This window comes from Neodiprion lecontei, chromosome 7, assembly GCF_021901455.1.
Source record: "Neodiprion lecontei isolate iyNeoLeco1 chromosome 7, iyNeoLeco1.1, whole genome shotgun sequence".
In the NCBI taxonomy this organism is placed as follows: domain Eukaryota; kingdom Metazoa; phylum Arthropoda; class Insecta; order Hymenoptera; family Diprionidae; genus Neodiprion; species Neodiprion lecontei.
Window position 1 is genome coordinate 17,546,773 of NC_060266.1, and position 24,885 is coordinate 17,571,657.

At 39.0% G+C, this 24,885-nt stretch overlaps 1 protein-coding gene and 1 long non-coding RNA gene across 3 annotated transcripts in view; one reads left to right on the forward strand and one right to left on the reverse strand.

Moving 5' to 3' along the window:
• The window catches only part of LOC107222908, a 33,028-nt gene extending 11,102 nt beyond the window's left edge, over positions 1-21,926 (reverse strand). Inside the window, exons 1-5 of the mRNA XM_015662445.2 lie at positions 14,613-21,926; positions 8,829-9,064; positions 8,300-8,539; positions 572-918; positions 206-408 (exon numbers count right to left, since the gene is read on the reverse strand). Of these exons, the coding sequence (XP_015517931.2) occupies positions 206-408; positions 572-918; positions 8,300-8,539; positions 8,829-9,064; positions 14,613-21,443 (7,857 nt within the window). The 5' untranslated portion in view covers positions 21,444-21,926. The remainder of the gene's footprint in view (positions 1-205; positions 409-571; positions 919-8,299; positions 8,540-8,828; positions 9,065-14,612) is intronic.
• Positions 21,927-22,762: 836 nt separating this feature from the next.
• Positions 22,763-24,630, forward strand: LOC124295350. Of its 2 annotated transcripts, XR_006905267.1 has the most exons (4): positions 22,763-23,209; positions 23,821-23,929; positions 24,010-24,239; positions 24,351-24,630. It is a non-coding gene; the product is annotated as an uncharacterized LOC124295350 (long non-coding RNA). The 2 variants fall into 2 exon arrangements; XR_006905266.1 differs by having other exon boundaries at positions 24,010-24,630.
• Positions 24,631-24,885: the final 255 nt, after the last annotated feature.

A 24,885-nucleotide genomic window follows, 5' to 3' on the forward strand; every position in this document is an offset into this window, starting at 1 on the left:
ATAGAAGAAGATTGATTAATACCATTTCATTCTTATCCACCAAAAAATCTAGTAATTCCAAGTTTTTTAATGCTGAAATCTTGAAATCATTATACAAGATCTGAAAGCCCCGAATTTTCGCCTTATCATGAACTAAATAACGAAGATGCAGCCTACGGTCTTGAAGAATTTCGGGAATTGAAATGTTGGAACTAGAATTACTCACCGTAAATTCTCCTTCGCCAATGATCAAATTATCTGTACGTCTAATTACTTCCGCTCGCTCTACAGTTCGATGATCGATATACTCAGTTCGGCTCGTTGTTTCGTCTATAAATTCACCTTCTACTTTTGTGTAGGTGTTGCGACGCACAGGGCTTGGTCGTTCGCCGGGTAGCCCGGGGAAGGCCAGCTCTTTTGTTGTCACGCCTGAAAGAAATGGAGAACAAAAACCATAAATATAATTATTTTATCACTAACGTCATTGCGATGCAGATCTACCATCGAACTATACTGTGATAAGACCTTCAAACAGTTGCATATAGTGGTAATGTAGTTCACATGCTTGTAACAAATGGGAATAATATTTTACCATCGAAATCACCCTCGGGCCTCAAATTATCTTGGGGGCGCCTAACAGGCGCTCGTTCGCCTTTGGTGGGCGCTTCTTCCTTGGGACGTCCGTAGAAATCTCCTTCAGGATGTAGATTATCCTGAGGCTTTCGAACCGGAGCTCGGTCTCCGTGGGTGACGACGTAGTCAGTACGTCGTTCTCCAATGAATTCACCCTCCAGGTGCAGGTGGTCTTCATGGTGAACTATCACTTGTCTATCTACGTGTTTTTCATCATATTCGTGGCGGTAAGACGTTACGCTGTCTATAGGCTCGTGAGGTGATTCAAAATTGTCCTGGCCAACGTTGTGAGGACATCGGTGCCGTCTGAAATAATTCGTACACCACCAATTAATTGTTGTCGCATTATTTTACACTATTGAGGTAGAACAATTAATAATATTCCCATGAACTTTCATTTTTCTATCGGTTTGCATGTGTTGTAAATTTTCGGTTTTTCTAATCTCACAAGAGCAATGGAACTATAATTAGTTTTTTTTCACGGTAGCTGGTCTGAGTTTCAAGGATACATTTAACGTTAATTCAGTATTATTATAATAACTTGGCAGTAGGCATTCGATACATCAGTCATGCAATGAGTCAGGTGGCAGAGGAGGCTATCCACGTGGGTGCTTCTAACCGTATAGTTATTAGTTATGCATTCATTACTTACACGCGCATTGTCTTTTTTAGTTCAATTCCTGCCAGATTTACACTGCCTGTGTCCTACGCTCACACTATTACACTCTCTTATTTGGCTTATGCTGGTCTATTATTAATTCTCTTGCGACCACGCGATTTTCGCAATCAACTCATTCAAAGAATTGACTATAATTATATATAACCGCGAGATATTAAATCCTACGTTACTTATTGACAGCCATTTTGAATATTAATGGCTGTTTTTGGACTCTCGAAAACTATTCAGATATTACAAATCATGGTGTTATGCGTATTTTGTGGATTAGTTTCTTGAGTCTACAATGAAGTTATTCTAAATAATTAGCTACACTAGTCTCTGGATTCAGATTTCACGATCGCAGCTGTCCTTGGATACTTTGTACGAAATCGCCTGTGCAGCAGTTAAATGTCAGGGAGTCTTTAACATTACTACGAGCTAAATTAAAATTGTGAGGATTGGTTTAAAAAAAAAAAGAACTTATTAGACAAGTTTCTATTCATAATTTTAATTATAGTACAAATTTGTCGCCTAAACTAATCTGTGAAGAAAGCCATAACGATGGTCCTAATGAATTGTAATACCATATTTGAACGTGAAATACCATATTTTTCTTCAATTTATCCATTACATCCGTTAAAATGTTGCCCCGTTATAATGATATACATTGAAAGCGTAATCTCCTCTCAAGGCATTGCCGCATATGGAACGACCGCGACATAGTAAAAGCAGACTCGGATTAGCCCCGTTCAACTCTTGCACTGCACCATAGAAGGAGCTGCCTCTAAAGAGAATTACTTAGCTTCTCAGCTGGTGATTGGCTCTGCGGCCCCCGCATGCCTTAAGGGGTTACACTGGTGTAAAACTTAAATTTTTTTTTCCTTCAAAAAATAGTTTAAACGGTTAATATTATATTTCCAATAAGTTTTATGTTGATGTTTCAAATGATTTTTGAGTTGGAGCATTTTTCAGAAGGTAATTTTATCACTCGAGATACTAGTGTTTAAACGTTAACGGCGTTTTTGTCAAAACCATGTTTTTTAAAACGATGTACACGATATTTCGAGCTGTAATCGATGATTTGGTTTGAAATTTGGTACACATATTCACAGGAATAGTGCTTTTCGGCTGATTTACAATTTTATTGTTTTAAATTGTTGTTCAGTAATTATTAATAATAAAACGTGTTTTTGAGCCAAAAATATTGAAAAAATTATTAATATTGCATCAGCACTTTTTCCGAAGTTAATTTCTGAAAATTAGGCTGTTTCGGCGCTCGTCTAAGTAGGGTAACCCCTTCAGTCTTTCACTCCAGCGGGCTCAGGTTTGTAATACGTACGCACAAAGGCTTACAGAGATTTACAATCAGCCTGTGTTTGATTCAGTCAAACACAGTTTGCCCCTGAAATTTCTACAAGTAAATTGCAGCACATTACTGAGAACTACTGCCAAACGTGGTTCAACTAGTCTTCAACTACATAGCACAACGTTGACAATAATTTTGCTTCTGTGATGTTATGTAGCTATTTAGTTGTTCAACCAAGCGTTTCAATTTAAGTATATTATATATAGTAGCAGACCTTTGTTTCACCGGAATTCAAGCCCTTACGATTTGTCAGCGTTTCCATAGGACTCGTGGATTACGTTCAGACGTGACACAGCTTTTAGCAGGTTAACCATTTCTTTGCTACCAACGTGTTCAGTCATTTCAATTGTTTTCTGAATGTTGCGTACGGGTCAACTCAACGATAAATCAATAATAACCGCCATAAGCAACGCTGATCCAGTCATCAAAGAACGAACAGAATTTCGAATGAAGGTATGCTTGTATACCTAGCGACATCGATACTATTAATGTTAATGTTAGCTGGTTTCACCGGCTGGTTCACCTCTTTGGATAAGGAACTTCAGGTGTCAATGACATACTTTACATACCTGGGTATATAGTATGTCTACCTCAAATGACGCAACCGTAAGCAGTCGTCAAATAAATACTAAACGCTTTGTACATTGGTGAGTAGAAATGGCTATACTTTGAACATTCTCTATACTACCGTCTCATTTTATCTCATTTACTCTGAGCTGAAGACCGATGTAAGAATTTAACAGTAGCTGCGATAGAAGCGGAGTAGCTAACTCTTGGCAACAAGTTTGCTGCATCTCTATTGAAAATTTGTACGAGTGTGAAGATGAAATAGTTCTACCAGTGCTTGGAAGAAACATTGAAGATCTCGCTATACTAGAAAACAAAAAACGCTAAATTTGCTAACAAAAATGCTGCAGTAGGTAGTTGTCATTAAAACTTTGCTCGGCGTGAGTTTGAATTTTGATTAGCACTTTCATGTTTTTCGAGTTCTCAATGCTTATTATACATAATAGATGCCAGTGATGTTTGCCGGTGTTTCAGTTACCGCAAGTATGGTTGAATCTTATGTATAATACACGTTTTATACTTCCACAGTCAGAGTCACCTTTCTTTTGTGAAACATGGACACCCAAAATTTCGCGTTCCGCCTTTTGTTTAGCCGCAACAAAGTTCTTTGTCAGGGATTAATTGTTCGTTATGGTAGTCGATCGTGCGGTATAGAACCCATAAGTGACGAACCGGTTGAAAGAGAAAGCTGCAGTTTCGAATCTTCCGACGCCGACAAAAATTCCGTGTCAGTGAGGCTCGCGTAATTCATTGGGCATGGCTGTTGCTAGGTCCCGAAAAATTCAACTTTCATGATTAAGCCCTAGGATTTCGCAGGGTTTAAAACGGCCCTAGCCTAACCTAACATAACCTAACCTAACGGAACGCAACTTAACCTAACTTAACCTAACCTAACCTAACCTAACTTGGTTATTTTGCTTCGTTTCGTGGGAGCACGAGGACCAAATGATATCTTGACAACGATAATAAAATTGCTAATTTTATCGCTATGGTTCGGCCCAGTTTCGTCTAGTTATCTGCGAAACTAAAAAATATTTGGCCCGCTTGAGGCGACGCGACGGCGCGGTGTGTCATTGAATTGAAAGATTGCTTTGTAGTGAAAAATTAAGGTTGACGTTATTAACGCTATTGTCGGGTGTGCTCTGACCGTGCGCCGTGTTACCAATTTGTTTTTTTCTAACTTCCCGACGTGACGGCAGAAAAACTAGATACATATTATAATTCTGTTGCCTGCATCCATTAGAAAACGAATTTATGCGATACATACATACGTATGTATAGTACGTATCTGCGAACATTCGGTTCTGTATGATTTAACAAGGAGTTGAGAAGCAAGGCGGTCGCCTTTATGGTCTTACCTATAATTTGATTCGCATATTACCGTGCAAGATAATCAGCCTTGACTTTTTTCCGTCTTGTGCAGGAAAAAAAACGTAGTGTATCTAATAATTCGGTAGTGTATATTACCCGTAACAGAATCTCATGAATACTGCAAGAATTTGTATTTATCCTATTATCCATATTTGTACGTAAGTGAAAATTGATACGTCATTAATTCGAGGAGGATTACTTACATATTACGACCTTCGCTGAAACTCATTCGACAGAGACGCGCATGCACATCTGATTTCTCATTACGATTGTTGTTACTTACAAAACAAAAAACAATCACCCATAGAGTTTATCTATTCAGTCGAAGTCAAATTAAAATTATAGTAAATTACAAGCGATTGTAATTTACCATATCAAGCTACAGAAACATTGGTCGTATTATCCTTATTGATGGGTCATCATTTTGGCCAACAATTCTTTCCAATACGGAATTATCAGTGACATTACCTCACTCGCCCCAACGCGGCGCCTTAACCAAACCGGATCGACAATTTTACCATAACGATATTCAGTTGTTGTAACAAGTGTGGGCTGAAGAGTACGAGTAGATGGCCCCGATTACGTCATTGTTAGTGACGGGAATCGCGCGTCACAGCATTGCTAGCATGGAGATTTCACATGTATTTAATGGTAGTCCCGTGTATCTATCATGATATACAGGCACTCTGCAGACCTGAAGCACCAGTTTTTAGATCGTTCTACGAATTACGTAATGAACACGATGAGAGGAATACATATTTCGGTGTCTGGTCAAGCGGCTTCGAAAATGTCATCATTAAATTTGAACGTGTTGTTGTAAGAATTTTTCAAACAATATATAAACACAAGCTTGGGCATATATCCGAGGCTCATTCGTTGGAGGACATATTGATCGATTGATATGGGTATAAAGATATTTGTTGCCCCACGAAGCGGATGCCTCGTCGAAATTTTTATTCTGAACTCGCTGCCAAACGTCTCATTGTTATTTAGTACCGTGGTGCGTTGTGGGATCGGCGATGAAGAATGTAAGGGGAAGTGAGAGAGAGAGAGTGAGAGAGAGGGGGGGGGGGGGGAGAGACGTGCATTAATGCCCTGGGACCAAGGTCGCTTGAGGTCAGCAGAAGAGGTTGCATTCAATAGAGAGTACTCGACGTGATACAAGAAAAGCTAACAATAAGTAAAATAATAAAAACGACGTGCGTTACAGTTATACGCGAAAAGTACAGATGTAAAAGGTAAGAACAAGTGCATCGTAAGTGCAGTCAATTATGTAATCGATAGATACGAAACCGAAAAGGTTACATAACCACAAGTATTTACATTGAAGACTACGTTACATATCCGAAATACAAACTTTGAACCGAATGGTTTGAAAAGTCAGCAGAGTGGAATACAGAGGATTCGAGAATACGAAGAATGGGGAATTTAAAACGTGTATGCAACGCAGACGTGTTGTGGCGTGAATTAAGCCCAACGGTGCGATTAATAACTAATTGTTTTTTGAACTGTTTTAAATTAGGTGCGGGGTATAACAGAATTTCATTCTACACATTTCGTTGTTCATAAATCTTATAATATTGCGAGGTTGTTCAGGGTGATATAGTAAAAAGTTGCGGTACCTAGTTGTACACAGATACTCTTGCTTTTCTAATTCTATGTCAAGTGTTCGATTTAGTTATTATTTATCGGTATAAGTTCGAGTTCGTGTTGCGTAAAATTTTTATGCCTGCTCTAATCGCGGTATCGCCGCTTTACGTAATCACTGATATAAAGCTACAATTCGAACGAAAGCATTCCTGAGGCATGCGGTCATTACAAACGAACTGGTTTTTCATCTCGTTTATTTTCTCAACGCCCTATCTAATTATTTTTACATCGCGTGACACTTATTGTTGACATTTTTAATCACGTCTAATCGTACGTTTGATTGTAATCTTTTTAACGTGTAACTATTCGATAGTTAGAGGAACCAAAATTCACGGTGGCGAAAAAACGACCTAGAATATGATTTGGAAAATGTCCCGAACGTCCGCTTTCGATTCAAAATTCATTATCGGTGATCTCCGTGGTTAAAGCATTGAAATAATACGGGCCACGTTTGATCGATTTAATAGAGTGTACCTGAAGTTCATGTTTTAGTTATCACAAAGAAAACAGCCTGTATACACATACGTATATTGTTTTTAATTTGAACTAATATCATTATAAAATTTCTCGACTCAGACGCTTTCAGTTGGCAATCAACGACCGAAACCTTTCCTTTGACTTACGTATTACATTAAGGAATCATTCCAGTGTAAAATTTTCAAAACTTTTCTTTTTCTTTTTACTATGCGACAATATAGACGGGGTGTTGCATGGACCTGACGTCACTGATTGATCGTAAGTAGACAATTTGTATGGAAATTCTGCGCTTGAAACTTTAAGGGGGAAGGCAACTGTGACGACCGAAAAAATAACCAATTTTTAAGAATATTTTTCACAGGTATAACTAATTAATAAAGAGATCGGATTGCTGGTATTTTATTGAGTGTATATTAAACTTTTTTTGTATAAGTATTTATTAAAAAATATTGAAAATAAATAAAGATATGGGCCTTGACTTGACGGCTAATAAAGAAATTTCCCTTCCATCGTGGCATTGATATCTCGGTGAAGGGTTATCTGAAAATAAAAAAATTAAATTTTACCAATATCTATACAAATGTAGCTATCGTTGCACGTGGCTGTATTGTTTTTTTATTCAATTATTTTCAAAATGGCGACAGACTAAAATTTTTCTTATTTTCAAGGCTCTTTTTTTATTCAAGCCGTCGCCACTTTGTAAATTATAAAAAAAAAGAAAAAAAAAACGATCATGTACAACGATAGCTACATTTGTATAGATATTGATAAAATTTTGTTTTTTCTTTTCAGATAACCCTTCACCGAGATATCAATGCCACGATGAAAGCGAAGTTTTTTCATTAGACGTCAAGTCAAGGCTCGTATCTTTGTTAATAAAAATTTATACAACGAGTTTAATATACACTTAATAAAATACCAACAATCCGATCCCTTTATTAATTAGTTATCCCTGTGGAAAAATTCTTAAAAATTAGTTACTTTTACGGCCGTCACAGTGGCCTTCTCCCTAGAATACATTTTTCTCGAAATGTGGTTTTCAAAAACGACGTACACTCTCAAAGGAAGAGTTTTCAAGCTACCCGTCTCAAATTTGGATACAACATTTTTAACGTCATTCTTTATGTTGTTATGGTATTTTTGTAATCTTTCTATTTTTTTAACGTAAAACTGTCGAAAAAATACGTTGAATACGATACTTTTTTTCTAACTGCCGCCATTTTGTCAATTTTAGTAAAAAAAAAAAAAAAAAAAACCATAGCAAGCTTTCTTATTGATTGATAAACTTTTTACAAATTTTGCATGAGATAATAGTTACGGTCACAACCGCGGACACCGCGAGTACTTCATTTTTTCGAAGATGTCTTCTACCGTAAAAAAAAAATGTAAAAAATAAAGATTAACGTTTCAAAATTTATTTTCTATTCTTCATGAGTGCTTTGATTTGTCATAGAAAAATCAGGCTGATTAGCCTATTTTAATCGTCGAAAACTTGATTGTGAAAATGAGCTATTTTTCAAACCGTTAGACTAGGTTGATCCCTTAAATATAATTTTTACTAATTTAGCTTCATAACGATTGAGGTTAAGGTCACTTACCCGCAGGTGCATAGCTCGCAAATACACTGTTCCTTCAGTGGTATTTTAGCCAGGACATCAGCAGGCTCCAGTATATTTTTCGGCTGCGGTTCTTCCTCATCCAAGGAATCTGGCGTTTGATCACCACGTCGTGGCTTTTCGTCCGGGCGACTGGGCTTTCCAGCAGCAGGCTTAGGCTTGCTGTCTGGTGCTTTTTGGTCACCAGGCTTCTCCGGAGAAACAGATCGACGATCGGAAGGTCTGTGTAGCGAATTAAAGAATTATCAAAAAAGGTCGTAACGCATAAAATTACCGAACATGGAACAATGAAAACAAATATTTCTTAATACAGTTTGGAGCAAGATGACGGAACAAAATATTTAATATTTTTATCAAAAGTTGAGTAATACTGATCTTCCAAAAACTTTCGATGTTTGAAAAACCTCCTGTTCCATTACAGATCTGTTGAAAAAGAAATACTTGGACTCTTACTAACGATCTAGCGTTAACTTTACCAATGGACACTCTTCTAAGTGCATGATTAACTTACTTTTTCGGTTTTTTAGGCTTGTCAGCATCGTCGCCAGGCTTTTTCGGAGATTCATCACGGCGTTGTGGACGGCTGGGCTTACCAGCAGCAGGAATTGGCTTGGGTGTTGGCGTATCTTTTGGCCCTTTGGCCGTTGTGATTTTTTCAAATTTCTTATCATCCACAACGTCTCTGGCTACCATGCTAGTCACCTGTTCATGGCCGATAAACTCTGTCGTTGACTCAGTAACATCTCTCTGGAAATGAGACCGCAAAAGCATTTGTTAGTTGGAATTAATTAGAGTAATAATCAGCGTTAGTAATCAAGTTACTAATTTTTTTATTCTAAACGATAATATTTACGGTATCTAGAATATTTTTTCAAAGAACAATGACTGCGTGCATTCTACGAGCATAATAAACCATAACGAAACACTCATAACTCTGAGAAAGTATAAATTACGTATTAGTAACATTTTATCATAGTGTCGTATCATAGACAGTTGACCATGATTTTTTCAGCTTCTAGCTGAGATGTCACTCTCTCTAAAAATTGTCTTATAATTAGCTTGTCTCTTCCCGCCATTCATCAACGGACAATAGTTGAGTGGAATTTCACTCCGCCTGATTTGTTTAAAAAAATGGGGTTCATAAACACCTGCAATGGTACTCAAGAACCAGGACAATTAGAAAATTGCTAGCTCTTCTTCTTCAGTAAAGTTTTTTTCAACCACTTTTCTCATGACAAATTGTAAAGCTTGTGACAATTCTTCTAACCTAACTGTCGTTGGTAGTTGACAACCGTTAGCGATGACCCGGACATGACCAATTCTTGTTTTTTGTCTCCTATCTTTTTCTTCCGTAACGTGTATTAATTATGTAAGTACTAATTTTTACTACAAGGGAATAATTTCTTTTCTTCCTCTTTTTGGCTGTTATTTTCATACCGTTGCTGATAGACTGAATAATTTTTTTATGTCAATAAAATTTCAGCTTTGAGGAGGAAATTGACGAGTTTCAATCAATGACCTGTGACACCGAAGAAAATTTAGCATAATATTGTAAAATCAACTTTTTGCGGCATAGCGTCTCATATATGAGACACCTTTTTTGAATCAATAATTCAAGCTTGACATTCAATTTTTGAGATATCGTTGTCATCTTTTGTATAATTGGAATTCTAAGATGTCAATGTTGATATTTTAAAATATTCCGCGAATATAGTGAGGGCTGTAAACTATAAATAAACAAAGTGTTGTTGCCTGTTTTTACAGAATAAATGTAAATGTGGGAAGGTTATGGGGACTAGACCTGGGTTTTGGGGTGATTCAAAACGAATCCATCGTCAAAATTTCAAAATTCGAAACAGCGGGTCCAATATGGCGGACTGAAAATATAAAAATTGGTATTATTCGTTTGAAATTTGTTACTCGGGAGTCTTCGGGGTCGTATTTGGTGACCGAAAAAATGCCCGAGTGTGCATTTTCGAGTCATTCCGACCACTTTCACATTTTCAGTCCGCCATATTAGATACGCCATTTTGAATTTCGAAAATTTCTCAAATCATTTTTTCCCATTTTTCAAATCAGCTATCTCGTTTCAAAGAATTTGACTGCACGGAGAAAGGTATGCTTCAAAGGATTAATTTAGACACGTTGATGTAGCTGACGGTTCACAATTAGCTTACGTAGCAAATTACTGTATACCAATGCCTTATAATCTAAATATAGTGTTGAAGTAGGTTTATGTAGAATTCGAAGAGCGAGAACAATCCTCAGAAAAGTATGAGGATGATGCAAATGACTCGAAGCGGTTCTTGGTATCTGGCGGATGATTAAAAAGCAGTCGACTACTGTATATGTACAGCTTCGATAGTTTACTGTTCATGGAACTCCCGCACGTCGAAACATCGCGCGAAATATGTCATGAGGAATTCGAAATTTCTAAATATAAGCGCAAATCCCTTTCTCGAACAACGTGGGTACACAAGCATCGGCTGCAGCTCGTTGAACCTCCGTTTCTCAACTCGTGAGTCAAAGTAGGCTGGTGCCGGGGATCTTTCAAGTGTGGCTACAGCGGAATTCACGTGCCAGAAGGCTAAACATAGACAAGAAATGCCCCGTCGCCGTGATCTTCAGGCACTTCAAGATTAAAGAGAACCTTAAGTGTATTTGGAGGTTATATGCCCTCTGAAGCGCATTAAAAATCCTAGGAAACCGATTCTAACCTGCGGGTTGTTTATAACCTCAATAATTAGCCGCTACTGATTGTTAGTGATATGGTCTAATGGATTTTTAAAATCACAATTGCGGTTAACAAGTCGTATTTTTCTATCGTTTATCTCAGGCTTATTGCACAAAGTCTAAATCTTCAAGCGCACAACGCAAACATACGTTGCATATTTAAGCCTTTGAATTTATTTAATTAACTGACAGACGACATCGTTATGCTTGCTACTTGGCCGATTAGGCTCAACTTACTGCATTGGAATAACACTGGCCAACAGTGGTTTTGTTACTATTGATATTCAAGTGGTATTAGTAGTATTTGGTGTCAATGACCCTAGGAGTAAGCGTAGTTTTTCGAAATTGGCTCCAGTTACTTATCTTATCGACATTTTCATACATGACTCAAAAAAGGAATAGTTGGATGAAAAATTCGATTTTTTTTGTAATATCCAATGTTTATCAAAAAAATACTACACAGCTTGGCACAAAAAAATTTTGTAGTGCCCTGATTTTTTCCGTGAATTTTGGTGTTTGAGAATGCAGAATTTACAAATAAAATCATGATTATATTACAAAACATCCCCCCTCCTCGCAAAAAAAAAAAAAAAAAAAATATCCTCAAAACTAGAACCAATCTAATATCATCATGATTTTATTCGTAAATTCTACGTTCTGAAACACCAAAAATCACGGAAAAAATTTTGATTCTCATTGAGCTGTGATGATTATTTGAAGAGAAATTTCTTATGACTATAAGGTGTTACAGTATCATCGATTTTATCTTTGATTAATATGGTAAATAAAAAAGTCATGCTGAAAGTTTTATGAATATAGTACGTCAGTCACTGTTCTCTATAACGAAAGAACGGAGGTTTAATAAAAAAATAACGTCTTGAGAGATTTTAACACGAACACCAGACTAAAATAGATTCTGCAGCAACAAAAATTGATAATGATCAAATTGATAAAGATCGCACTAGATTTTCCGTTGCTTCTGAAGAAGATACCTGTGTAGATCAATTAAGGCCTGGCAGATCTAGGACAAAGTTCAATGTATAACAATAAGGTACGTCAAACTTCTCAGTGTTTTGTTGTCTTATGAGGTTTGCTTGTTAATGCTCAACATTGGCTCCGTAACCTCGATATCGTGAACTCAATTCCAAGAGTTCATATTAACTATAAAGCTGCATTATAATAACCCGCATGCAACGTCTTACTCACAAGAACCTTAACCGATAAATGCTAAGAAATTTATTGGTACACTTAACTATACACGGTATTAAATGGTATTTTATTCTTGCCCTAATTTCAATTGCTATTTACGCATTGCAATTGTAATTATTTATTGTAATAGATTGTAATTTTTCACGATCTAGCGCACACATACATAGGAAATATCGTGCATAAGTTTAATCTTAACCAATATTTTTCAACTTTCGCATTCAAATTACGCACTGTTTTCCATCAACGTTAAATGATGTGGAATAAATAAGGTCCTTTTCCAATATACTGTTATCGAATATTAGGGAGTTTGATATTCATTATAAGTAACTTGATCGATTTTTTCAAGTGAAATTTGCATCAGGTTTACATAGCTTTTACATCTCCTCTCCTTATCTAGTCAAGGTTTTTTTCCAAACCGACGCTATGGCACCAAGTTGATAATGTCTAAGAATCTTAGTCTGACACCTATATGTTTCAAGATTATTTTTGTTTTTTGTGACATCAATTTTGTTTCTTGTACATGTATAAATGAAATATACGTATTGTATCCAACGAATAACACCCATAGATTGTGCGCTTTGTAAAGGTCGGTAGAACGTATTACTTAAAGCATTAAACGTTTATAAAATATCACGTATAACAGGATATACTTGAATATCACGAAAGATTAATGATAGAAAAGAAAATTTTTCAATTGGATTAGGAATTTTTTAAGAAAAATTGGACAATGTGAAAATGAGTTTGATGATTTAATAATTCAGTGAGAATGAATTGAAATTTTTTTCCAAATTGCGTTTTATTGTAAGAAAAAAAAAAAAAAATAGTACAAATAATAATTTCACGAGACAGCGGAAAGTTGTCTAAGGAGTCATCCATAAAAAAATCCGTGAAATCGGATGCGGCTGTTCGGAAAGGCTCGTTGATTTAGCATTGAATTAATCATACTTGCTTAAAAATGCTACGCCTTTGTGCACAAAATATAGAAAATTGTACATTAGTTATTTCGATTATTTTTAGACTGATGTGATTATTATACAAAAATTGTGAAAACAGCTGTATCAATTACTAATCTAATCCGCAGCCTTATCGCGTTCATTGGAGGTCGGCATAAATTTCCTTGTTGCGAAATCGAAACGCTGCCACGAAAATATAATCTTACAGTGCAACTTTATTTAAACGGCAAATTTTTCAATACGTTTATTTCTCCGTTTTATGGAAACCCACAAGATGAACGTGCCAATAAAATCAATTCATTTGGAATTAAACCGGTCCGCTCGATTCGATGAGATTACGATAAGAATCGTGAGTGAAATCACGTAAACGTGGTCGTTATATAAGTCAGGTAAAGTGTTCCGAGTTAAAATATCTTGTGACGTATAATAATAAATTATCTCGATTTGGAAAAAAGAATCAGACACTCCCATGTAATTTTGACATTTTCGTGGATTGACCGTGTCGTTGCTAAACTACTGGAAACGTTTTCGTTTTTATACGAACAACAGCGAGGCGTAGAATTTTTCGAACTGGTGTTCCGTGTTTGAAATATGACGTAAAGAAATACTCATAAAATGTGCTGCGTTTCATTACACGTTGATCTTGAAGAGGCTTGTGTGAGGTATTTCACACACTCGCATGGTAACACAGCGGCTCATTTGTGCACAGATAAGCAGAGTCGAGGTAAGATTCGAAAAGATTGAGGTTAAAGCACGGAAAAAATCTCGGTAGCTAATTCAGCCATTTGTATGATACTTCCCGTTGAATTTCATGTTCGAGTACCATTCAAACGTTGTCTACCGAGATATTTTATACAATTATGATCAAACTTTAATCGAAAGGTCGTTCAATGTTGAATTAGTTTGGATTTGGATAAAAAAACCACGCACGAACATTTTTCAAACTCACGTTCTAGTATATAATTATTTATGTGAGTACCTGTACCATATATCACTCGTGATGAGAACTTCATTTACTAATGTACGTTGTTGTATCAAAGTCAAATGCAGTTTAGACATTCATTGAGGTATTAAGTAATTCTCGCAGTTGAACAAGTGAGGTCTAAGCGAATCATGGATATTTTTAGCCGTGAACAGTTCACGTGCGCATGTATTATTTCCACTGTACGCATATACCTATCACATATATATACAAGTACCTATATGCATACTCGTGCATGTTACGTTACGCGTACAACGAACCGACACAGTTCTAACCAGGTGAAAGTAGAGCTCAGTACCAGTAGATTTAAGGCACGTATCATCGCCGGTTATTTTGATGCAGCATGTTAATGAAATATATGTATAGCAACGGGTTGGTTCTGATCGAAAATTTTCGGCCTTTCTATATGGTCACTCACCAAGTCATGACGTTTTTCCGTTGTGTAATCGGTGGTGATGTATTCCTCGGTGATGTCGCGCACGTCCTTGACACTGGTGTAACTCGATGAGTGCTCGATGACGTATGAAGATTTCTGGATATCAGTTACGTCCTGCAGATCAATGGTGGACTGACTGAAGGTAATTTTGGTAACTTCGTCTGGGCTTTGCTCTGAAGGGTGACGTCTTGGAACGACGTCCTTCGGCGAACTCGGATGTTTTGGTTTCTTCCCGTCAGCTGGCTTCTCTGGCTTTTCTGTAGGTTTCGGTTTTTCGTAAACGAAAGAACCATCCCAGGTCGAGGAACCGGGTTTAGTTGGTCTGTCGGATTTATCTGTGGGACTCTCGGGTCTTCGGTCTTCAGGTTCTCGTTTTCCATCAGGACGCTCAGAAGGACTTCCAGGTTTTTCAGAAAGATTTTTCGACTTTTCAGGCTTCTCGGTACTCTCTCCAGGCTTTTTCTGTTCAGGCCTCTTATCAGTTGGGGCGTTGATTGGAGTAGAAGATTTTTGAACCACCGAATCAGTAGGGTGTTTGTCGCCTGGTTTCTTTTTACTGTCAGTGGGCTGTTTTTTATCAGCAGTTGGTCCCGTTTTTGGCTCGGGCTTCTTACCGGTCGGTTCTTTAGGCTGTTCGTAGACGAAGGCGCCATTCCACGTAGAGGAACCTGGTTTGGTAGGACGGGTCGACCTGTCTTCGGGGCTTTCTTCCCTTTTGGGCTTTTGGTCGGGAAGCGGTTTTCCATCGGGACGCCTTTTAGGCTCACCTGGTTTATGTTGAGGCATTTTGTCACCATCAGGTTTCTTCGGCTGACCACCATCGTCCCTTGGTTTATTGTCTGGTGATCCTTCATATACTATTGTTTCGGAAATAACTGTTGAACCAAATTTCTTCGAGTCACTCACAGACGTTTGTTCGCTGACGTAAGTATTTATTGTTACATCAGTAACGTCTTCAGTAATATCCCGAGTATCAGTAGAGGTTGTGGATAATTTTCGAACAACTGTGTCAGTAATTTTCTGATCTTTTGGGCGTTCATCGGATGGTTTTTTCTTGTCTTCTAATGGACGTTTTTTGCCATCAGTCGGCTCTTTTTGCTGGCCAGGTTTCTTGCCGGTAGGGGTTGGTGCTTTAGGCTGTTCATAAACGAAAGCACCACTCCATGTAGAAGAGCCAAGTTTGGTAGGACGGGTCGACCTGTCTTCGGGGCTTTCTTCCCTTTTGGGCTTTTGGTCGGGAAGCGGTTTTCCATCGGGATGCCTTTTAGGCTCACCTGGTTTATGTTGAGGCATTTTGTCACCATCAGGTTTCTTCGGCTGACCACCATCGTCCCTTGGTTTATTGTCTGGTGATCCTTCATATACTATTGTTTCGGAAATAACCGTTGAACCAAATTTCTTCGAGTCACTCACAGACGTTTGTTCGCTGACATAAGTATTTATTGTTACATCAGTAACGTCTTCAGTAATATCCCGAGTATCGGTGGAGGTTGTGGATAATTTTCGAACAACTGTGTCAGTAATTTTCTGATCTTTTGGGCGTTCATCGGATGGTTTTTTCTTGTCTTCTAATGGACGTTTTTTGCCATCAGTCGGCTCTTTTTGCTGGCCAGGTTTCTTGCCGGTAGGGGTTGGTGTTTTAGGCTGTTCATAAACGAAAGCACCACTCCATGTAGAAGAGCCAAGTTTGGTTGGACGAGTTGACTTATCATCGGGGCTTTCTTCTCTTTTGGTTTTTTGATCGGGAAGCGGTTTTCCATCGGGACCCCTTTTAGGCTCACCTGGTCGCTGTTGAGGCATTTTGTCATCGTCAAGTTTTTTCGGTTGACTACCATCGTCCCTTGGTCTATTGTTTGGTGATCCTTCATATACTATTGTTTCGGAGACAACCGTTGAACCAAATTTCTTCGAGTCACTCACAGACGTCAGCACCACATCAGTAACATCTTTAGAAATGTTTTTAGTATCGGTGGATGTGGTAGATGATTTTCGAGTTACTGTGTCAGTGGGCTTTCGGTTTTCCGGCCGCCCATCAGTCAGTTTTTTCTGATCATCAGATGGTCGTCTTTTATCACCCGTTGGCTCTTTCTTCTGACTAGGCTGCTTACTGGTTGGTTCTTTGGGATGCTCGTAGACAAATGCACCGTTCCACGTAGATGAACCAGGCTTATTTGGCCGAGTTGATCTGTCTTCAGGATTCTCTGGCTCTCCAGGCCTTTGTTCGGGAGACGTTTTTCCATCTGGTCGACGTCCAGGTTGACCAGGTCGCCTTTCAGGTGATTTTTCGAGACTTTCCGGCCGCTTCGATTTTCTGGAGTCATCCCTTGATTGCTTATTTTCAGACTCTTCGTGCACTATTGTTTCAGCCACACTTGTTGAACCAAATTTCTTCGAGTCTCTTATGGAAGTCTGTTTGGTGACATAAGTACTAGTCGTTATATCGGATGTATCCCTGATATCTTCCGAAGTTTTTCGGAGATCCGTGGAAGTCCTAGTTGATATTTGGCTTGTCGTGTCAACCAATTTCTCGTCCTTGGAACGTACGTCAGTTGGCCTTTTTTTGTCATCAGTTGGTGTTTTCTTTTGGCTAAGTTTTGGAGTAGATTCTTGGGGCTTTTCGTAAACGAAAGATCCATCCCAAGTTGACGATCCAGGCTTTGTGGGTCGGATGTTTTTGTCTTCTGGAGTAGATCCCTTTTTAGTTGGACTCTCTGGTCTATCGATAATATTTTCTCCTGGAAGAGGAATTCTTTTTTCAGGGCTGCTAGGTCGACGCTGCCCGGTTTTTGAATGAGTCACATATCTGTCAACAGGTTTTCCGTCGCGTATCAGCAATGTTTCAGTAGACGTGGTCGAAAAATTCACGTCCTTCGAATCTCTGTAACTTTCATGGGCGCTGGACTGTTCTACCACGAAAGAGCTGCTGGTAACTACATCAGACGTACTCGATACATCTTTAGTCGTATTGCCGAGAGTTAAAGTACTATCGCTCACGTGCTTTGTGGTGGAGGGTCTCTTATTTCCATCGTTCGGTTGCCGTTTTCCATCAGTCGGTTTTCTCTGATCATCGACAACGGGTTCTTTCCGCAAATCCCCAGGCTTTCTTTGCCCTTGTGTTTTTTCAATAACGAAGGACCCATCCCACGTCGAAGAACCGGGCTTTGTTGGACGAGCAGTTTTTTCATCAGGTAAGCCTGTTTTATTGTCTGGGCTTCTTTGCCCATCAGTTTTGTCTCTCGGAGTCGATGTTCTCTTATCAGGGCTACCAGGCCGATACTGATCGGTAGAGGAATAAACCGTGTGTCTTTCGACTGGCTTACCATCGCGAATGACTACCGTTGACGACGTAGAGAAATCTACATTCTGCGAGTCAGTGTAACTCGCTTGGATGTCAGATCGCTCCACGACGAAGGAGCTCGTGACGACTTCGGAAGTACTAGAAACATCTTTGGTTGTGTTACCGACGCTCAAAGTACTGTCACTTACATGTTTCGATGTTCTACGCTCCACATCGCTTGGCTTGCCATCTGAAGGTCTTCTGGTCGTTGATTTCTTACCATCGTCAATCGGTTGTTGTCTTCCATCAATCGGTTTCCTTTTATCATTCACACGGGGTTCTTGCCGAATATCAGCGGGCTTCTGTGCAGTTGGTCTCTTTTCAACAACGAAGGAACCATCCCATGTCGAAGAGCCGGGTTTCGTGGGTCGAATACTCGCGTCATCAGGATGAGCGGTCTTCTTGTGTGGGCTTCCAGGTGTATTGATGAGTTTATCCGGCGAACTTGGCCCTCTCTTCTCAGGACTATCGGGATAATGTTCATCAGTTATGGACCGAATCGTTTGTTTTTCGACAGGTTTGCCATCGCGAATTATTACCGTCTCCGTTACCGTCGTGGAGAAGTCTAGATTCTTTGAGTCGGTAAAACTCTCTTGGATATTGGATTGTTCTACAATGATAGAACTCGAAATGACTTCATCTTCTACAGTACTGTCCATATTCAAGGTAGTATCACTGACGTGGCGTAAATTTTTGCGGTTTTGTTCACTTGGGCTACCGCTGAGGAGTCTTTTATTCTCAGTGGTGGGTCTTTGTCTACTGTCACTTGGTTTTTTGCCATCACCAATAACAGGTTGTCTTTTCGAGTCAGCTGGTTTCTTTTGATCCGGTACGTTTTCATATAAAAACGAACCGTCCCATGTCGAAGATCCTGGTTTTGTGGGTCTTGTAGTCTTGTCTGGACTGCCAAGACGTTCTGAAGGAGTTGGATGCCCATCTAATGGATGTTTCCTCTGAGCACTACCGGGACGACTACCTTGCTGATCATCGTAAACAGTTCTTTCTGACGTAATTGAAGAAATACTTACATGGTCTTTCGAGTCTGTAAAACTTTGCTGACTTGAGGAGTGCTCAACAATATACGAAGTTGACACAGTATCGACTTCATTGATGGAGTTATCCTCCGTGACGTCAGAAATGTCGATTACGTTGCTTCGCCTGTTAGTCCTTCTGGTCGAAGAATCTACAGGGCTACCGTTAGGTGGGCGGCGCCGGTCGGAAATTGGTGTTTGTGGTTTTTCATAAATAAAGTGTCCGTCCCAGGTTGATTGGCCAGGCTTATAGCTTACAGGTGCACCGTCTCTGGGATGTCCTCGTGATTTATCAGGACTTTCAGGACGATTGTGAGGAGTATGACCAATAGTTCCTCTTCCAGAAGGCTCTTCTTCGATGATTGTTTCCGACACAGAGGTAACCTTATCGATGCTTTTTATATCGCTGCTTGAAGAATGTTCAACTATATAGGAAGATGAGACCGATTCGGAGACGTTACTGACGTTAACTTCTTCGGTTATGTCTTGTACCTCTACGGAATCATTTCTCGGCTTAGTTCTTCTTACCACTGTAGCATCGGTCGATTGTTTGGACCTATTATCTTGCGGATTTTCTCGCACAAACTGATTGTTTGGATTCGATTGACCAGGCTTGTTGATTCGGGTACCTTCTGGTGGACCTGCAACAGTTCGTGGGGTCTTACCATCGTCCGAATAGACATAAGATTCCTTGCTGACATCTACGCGTTCGCGCGTCAAGAATTCCGATGATTCCGTAGATCCTCGAGCGGTGTGTACGTTGGTGGTAGATTCTTTATTGTAGGAACCATCTAGATTCGATTCTCTCGAGTCAATACGTTTCGTGGATTCGATTACGCCACCTTGGCCAGGATGCTGAAATATTGAAGCATCAGATGTGTTCCACTTTTGGGTAGGAGAAGGTTTTTCATAAACAAATTTTCCATCCCAAGCAGAATCTCCGGGCTTTGAGTAGCGCGTGTCTTGATCACTGGAATCAGTTTCGTGAACAATTGTTGACGTCTGTTGATCTATAGATCTACCTTCACTATCCGTAAACGCGCTAGTTTCCGAAGGCACACGGCGAGTGACACTGCTAATGAGCTTTCCAGTAGAATCGTACGTGTTTACAGTTTCCAAAGTATAGCTTTGAACGGTGGAGTCATGATCTTGAATTACAGTACTGGAAGATTGTTTCTTATCGATGTTAGTCGAGCCGCGAACTTCGGTGGTTTTCGAAGATCCCTGTTGTATTTGTGTTACAGATTTATTGTCTCCAGCGACTGTTCGAGATACATTAGTACGTTTATCCTTAGACTTTTTTGGTGACGGAGAATCTTGTCCGAGTTGACGAAACACGCTCGAACTTGACGTGTTCCTCGGATTTTGTTTCACTGATTTTTCGAGGACAAACTTTCCGTCCCACGTAGATGCACCGGGCTTGGTATTATGTGCCGTACCGTCATTTCCTATCTGCTCAGTCGTCGTCACACTTTTGCCAGTACTATCTGTTACTGTCGTACGAATTGTTACATTGCCTGTTGTTTTGTCTGGGCTCGCCCGCTCGCCAATAACTTTAACGTTTTGGGAAGTATGCAAGGTTTTATTACCATCCTTACCATCAGCTGGTTGTACACTTATCTCACTGTCAACGCTTTCCGTCTTCGATGATGTGACTTTTCCGTTGTCGTTTAGTCTGTGTCCAGCCTTTTGTATTTCCGTTTTTGATTTGACCGTTTGACCATCTTTGGTTACACCTTGCTCCACCAGTTGACTTGACCTCGCCGATTCGAACGATTTCGAAGATGTTTGAATCGTAGGATTAGAATGACTAGGAATTTGATCGGAACTTGTCACTGAAGACGATTGCTCAAGGTGGGCCTGCACGGATGATGAAGATTCCACGACGGTACTTGAAGAGGAAGATGCTTTTTGACTGCTTTCAAAATGAGAAGAGCTGATCTGATCAGTACTTTCACCTTTAGTCGACCGTACAGTTGTACCATGTCCCCCGTCTTGGATCTGTTTTAGACTTTTACCTGCATTTGTTCTTCGTTTTTCATCACTGATCTCTTTCTTCGTTTGCCTTATTTGCTCTCTTTGCTCTCCGGCAATAAAATCTGTTGAACTCTGCGCGGCCTTTGACGTTGACGACGAATGTTTGGCTGTTTTTGGGGCATGCTCAATTACCTTGACAACATTTCCCTTCGAATCCATTATCACCTCACGACTGGAACTGCTCACCTCGACAACACTGCTTCGAGATTCGCTCTTCATGACTTTCGATGCTTCTTGAACTACACTTGACGTTGAGACAATTTCTGTCGAGGCAACTGTCGCATTTTTTGAACTGGATTGTGACACGTCAGCTGTAGAGCTAGACGAGGTACTGGCAACTTCAGTCACATTCTTATCGGAGCCTTTAGTTTTCGTCTTATTTGCTGTTCCTTTTTTGTGAATCGTCATGTTGACACTCTTTTTACCACTGACCGTTTGATAATATTATTTATATAAAAAAAGGTTTCGGACACTATACGTAAAGCGATACTTTGTTACCGGACGTTTCCAAGTTTAACTTCCACAACCGTAGTAGTTTTAATTTATTTAAAAATACCGTCGTTTATGTAACCAACTATAATCCAGCGTTATAAAAAACCTTGAAAAATTCAGTCCAACTGTTTAAAAAATTTGCACAAAGTGAAAATGAAACAACACCGATCTCACTCAAAACGTATACGATAATAAAATATAAATAAAAAAATTTTGGATAACGCTTTTTTCCTGGCCTTAATTCTCAGCCCGTATCAATACCGTTCGCATTCACTAATTCACTCTTTCGTAAAAATATCGCGGCAAGAGGTAAAAAACACGTCGTGTCAGCTACGTATCGCTCGTCCGTATGGTCGGCACCGCGACGCGTCAAATCTACCGGACCGGCCTCTTCTGTACTAGCTATAGTTTCACGAACTGGTGAACGCGAAGCTGGCCGTAATCCCCACTCCGGTGCTCCGTACACCTCGCATCAGTAAAAGACCGTAGGAGGCGCCTGAGATAGCAAACACCAGCGAACACTTACGTCTTCTGGTGGTATCAATGTTGGACTAGCACTAACGTAAATGTGGGCACCACGCACGGAGAGCGGCGGAATAAGGACACCTTTGCGAAAACCGGTTTAACGATAAATATAAGGCCCAAGATGATGGCGAATAAACTAACTGGCCGCAGACCCATGCATTATACGCCGATCAAAAACGGTGATAACCCTTTTCGAAATATTATTGGCTGGTTAGATATTTTTTTTTTTTCACAACAACGGGAGGATGGGAGTATTATGTAATAATCATTTGACGTATTAGGTAACTGAAATACCCAGCGACAGGATTACAGAATGAGTATATTTATACCTTTAATTTTTTCAATAGAACTATCTTTCGCTCTGCAGTCTCTTTCTCGCCTTTTTTGTCATAAATACTTCAGCTGCAGCTTAGCATTTATCGTCAACAGAAGTGATCGCTGGTCGACATAGCGGTTAACGAGGCGTGACATCGAGTTAGAATCGCTAGTTTATTATTCTTGTTTTTATTAATGAGAATATTTGAACCGTCTCGGATATTACGGCTTTCGATACTTGGATTGTGGGCGCGATGATGATGTCGTTGAACAAACGCCATGTTTTAGTCTATACAAGGTTTGCCGTTCGAGTCAAATTGCGTTTCTCCTCGCCCCCTTCCTTTCTCTACGGCGACGTTAGTCCAGTCATTCTACATATACATTTGAAAACGCAGATAAACCGAGAAGGCTGATTTTTAGATGTTGTGTAGGGAGGGGGGGGACTTAGAAAAGCTGAACTTGCAATTGTCGACCAAGATTTCATATGAGTTTTCTCTGCCATCTTGTCCTTTTGCGATAACTCGAGTCACCGTCGTGATACGAAAATTGCGATTTTATACTTTATTGTTAATTTTTTTACGCTCTACAATTTAGATCACATGAATTTTTCACCTACCGTTGATCGTTGTTGAGATATCGACCGATACAGTCAAGCTTTTCTAATCCCCCTCCCCTGTACAGTATTTAAAAATCAGCTTTTTCGGTTCATTCGCGTTTTTTTTGCCTTTTTTTCGAACATAACGACTGCACAACGTTGAGTGCTGAGACCCTTGTTCAAGCGGACATCTTAACATGTTGCCAAAAGACCCAGACGTGTGAATAGTTAGGAGTCTTTTACCCCGGTAAGGATATTTCGAACAAAAAAAATTCAAGACCTTCTTTGGTAGACGGATGCATGTTGACAGGAACGGTAAACCTAACCTGATTCTTTCAAAATTGTAGGTGACGGTTTGGCTCTATTCTCGCCCGAAAATGATTGATTTCTGAAAGCTGTGTTTCGAATCATTTATTTTCAGGCTTTATTTCACGTATGCTTAATGCGAGTATAGGATGATTAGTTGTTTTTTTTTTTTCAAAGTTTTTTTTTAAAATTATTTCTCTCGACGGTTATATTATAGTTGTTTCAAAGATAAGTTATTAATTTTTACTTCATAGAAAGAGATGCTATCATGCTAGTACATTATATCCTCAATAATAAATAAGTATGTATACCTTTGTAATTTAAACCTTGCAATATGTCAAATGCTAAACTCCTCGCCAATTACGGTGTTGCCATTTATTTTAATGACGCAATAAAATTATTATTACTACGGTTACAATTGTTAATTCGATTTTTGTGATTGTAAATAAACTAATTAGAGTGCTCTCTTAAAAGGTCGAAACGTACGTAAATGAGACTTTGGTTTTTGATGGTCCTACGACACCGAAAAAATATTATTATTGCGATTTTTAGATTCTCGACCTGTTTATCGGCGCTCCGCCTTGGCCTCCGTTCCTTCTCGTTATTGCGCAAGACGTCGAGACTCGCGGAGGTTTCTTACATTCCTTGTTCTGTCTTGCGGGTACGATATCTACTTATCTTTTCATCCACTTGGGTACTTTTCGGCAATTAAACCTCAACCGGCTCATTGTTCTTCTACAGCATTAAAGTACCTACATGTGGAGTATAATACACTGGCGGGTAACAGTAAATCTCATTGTCAGAGTCAGCCAACGAGTGTAAACTATGTTACGTCATCTTGCTTCGAGGCGGTGCGCGGTGGTTCTTTATACCTGAGGAGAAATACTTTCAGAAGCTCGGATCGAGACGTCTGCGTAGTTGCCGTAATGACCAGTTTCACGACTAGACTCGTCATTCATCGTTATACGTTGGTAGCGTGAACATAAATATTTCTTATCATCTGATTCATACAGAATATTACCAGAAGACTAAGTGCCATTCAACTTTATAACACAGGTCTGCAATAAAATATTTTATTTCAGCTTCATGGGATGTTTTTGGTAAATACCCGTCATGTTTTCGAGTCGGCTGAACCCAATAATGACTACTATTTTCCTCCGTCACGTACAGTATGCCAATAATGAAAGAAACCACCATTTCATTACAATGAACCAAACAATATTTTGCACAAAATTAAACCAAAAATTTCTCTGTATTTATTCTTGGCTCTCACTCTATTACTCTATTATAAGTAACAGTATAAAAAACCTGTGCAGTTTGTTGGTTGCAGATTTGTGTAATCCAATAAATTACACCGGTTAACACGAATTTTGAGTTTGGGTACTAGATTTCAAATTTTGATTTCTTATCTACGTAACTAATAAATGAAAAAATAGTTTTATTAGATAAGGTTTGTTTTCGTAGAAACCAGAACGTATTTCGAAATTTAAGAAAAATTATCCATTTTCTCAAACATTTATTGTCAATAGCAATTAAGCAAATTTCAATTTTGCATTTGGATTACTTTTATTGAAAAACAATAATTAATAATAATAATTAATAATAAACTACGAATTT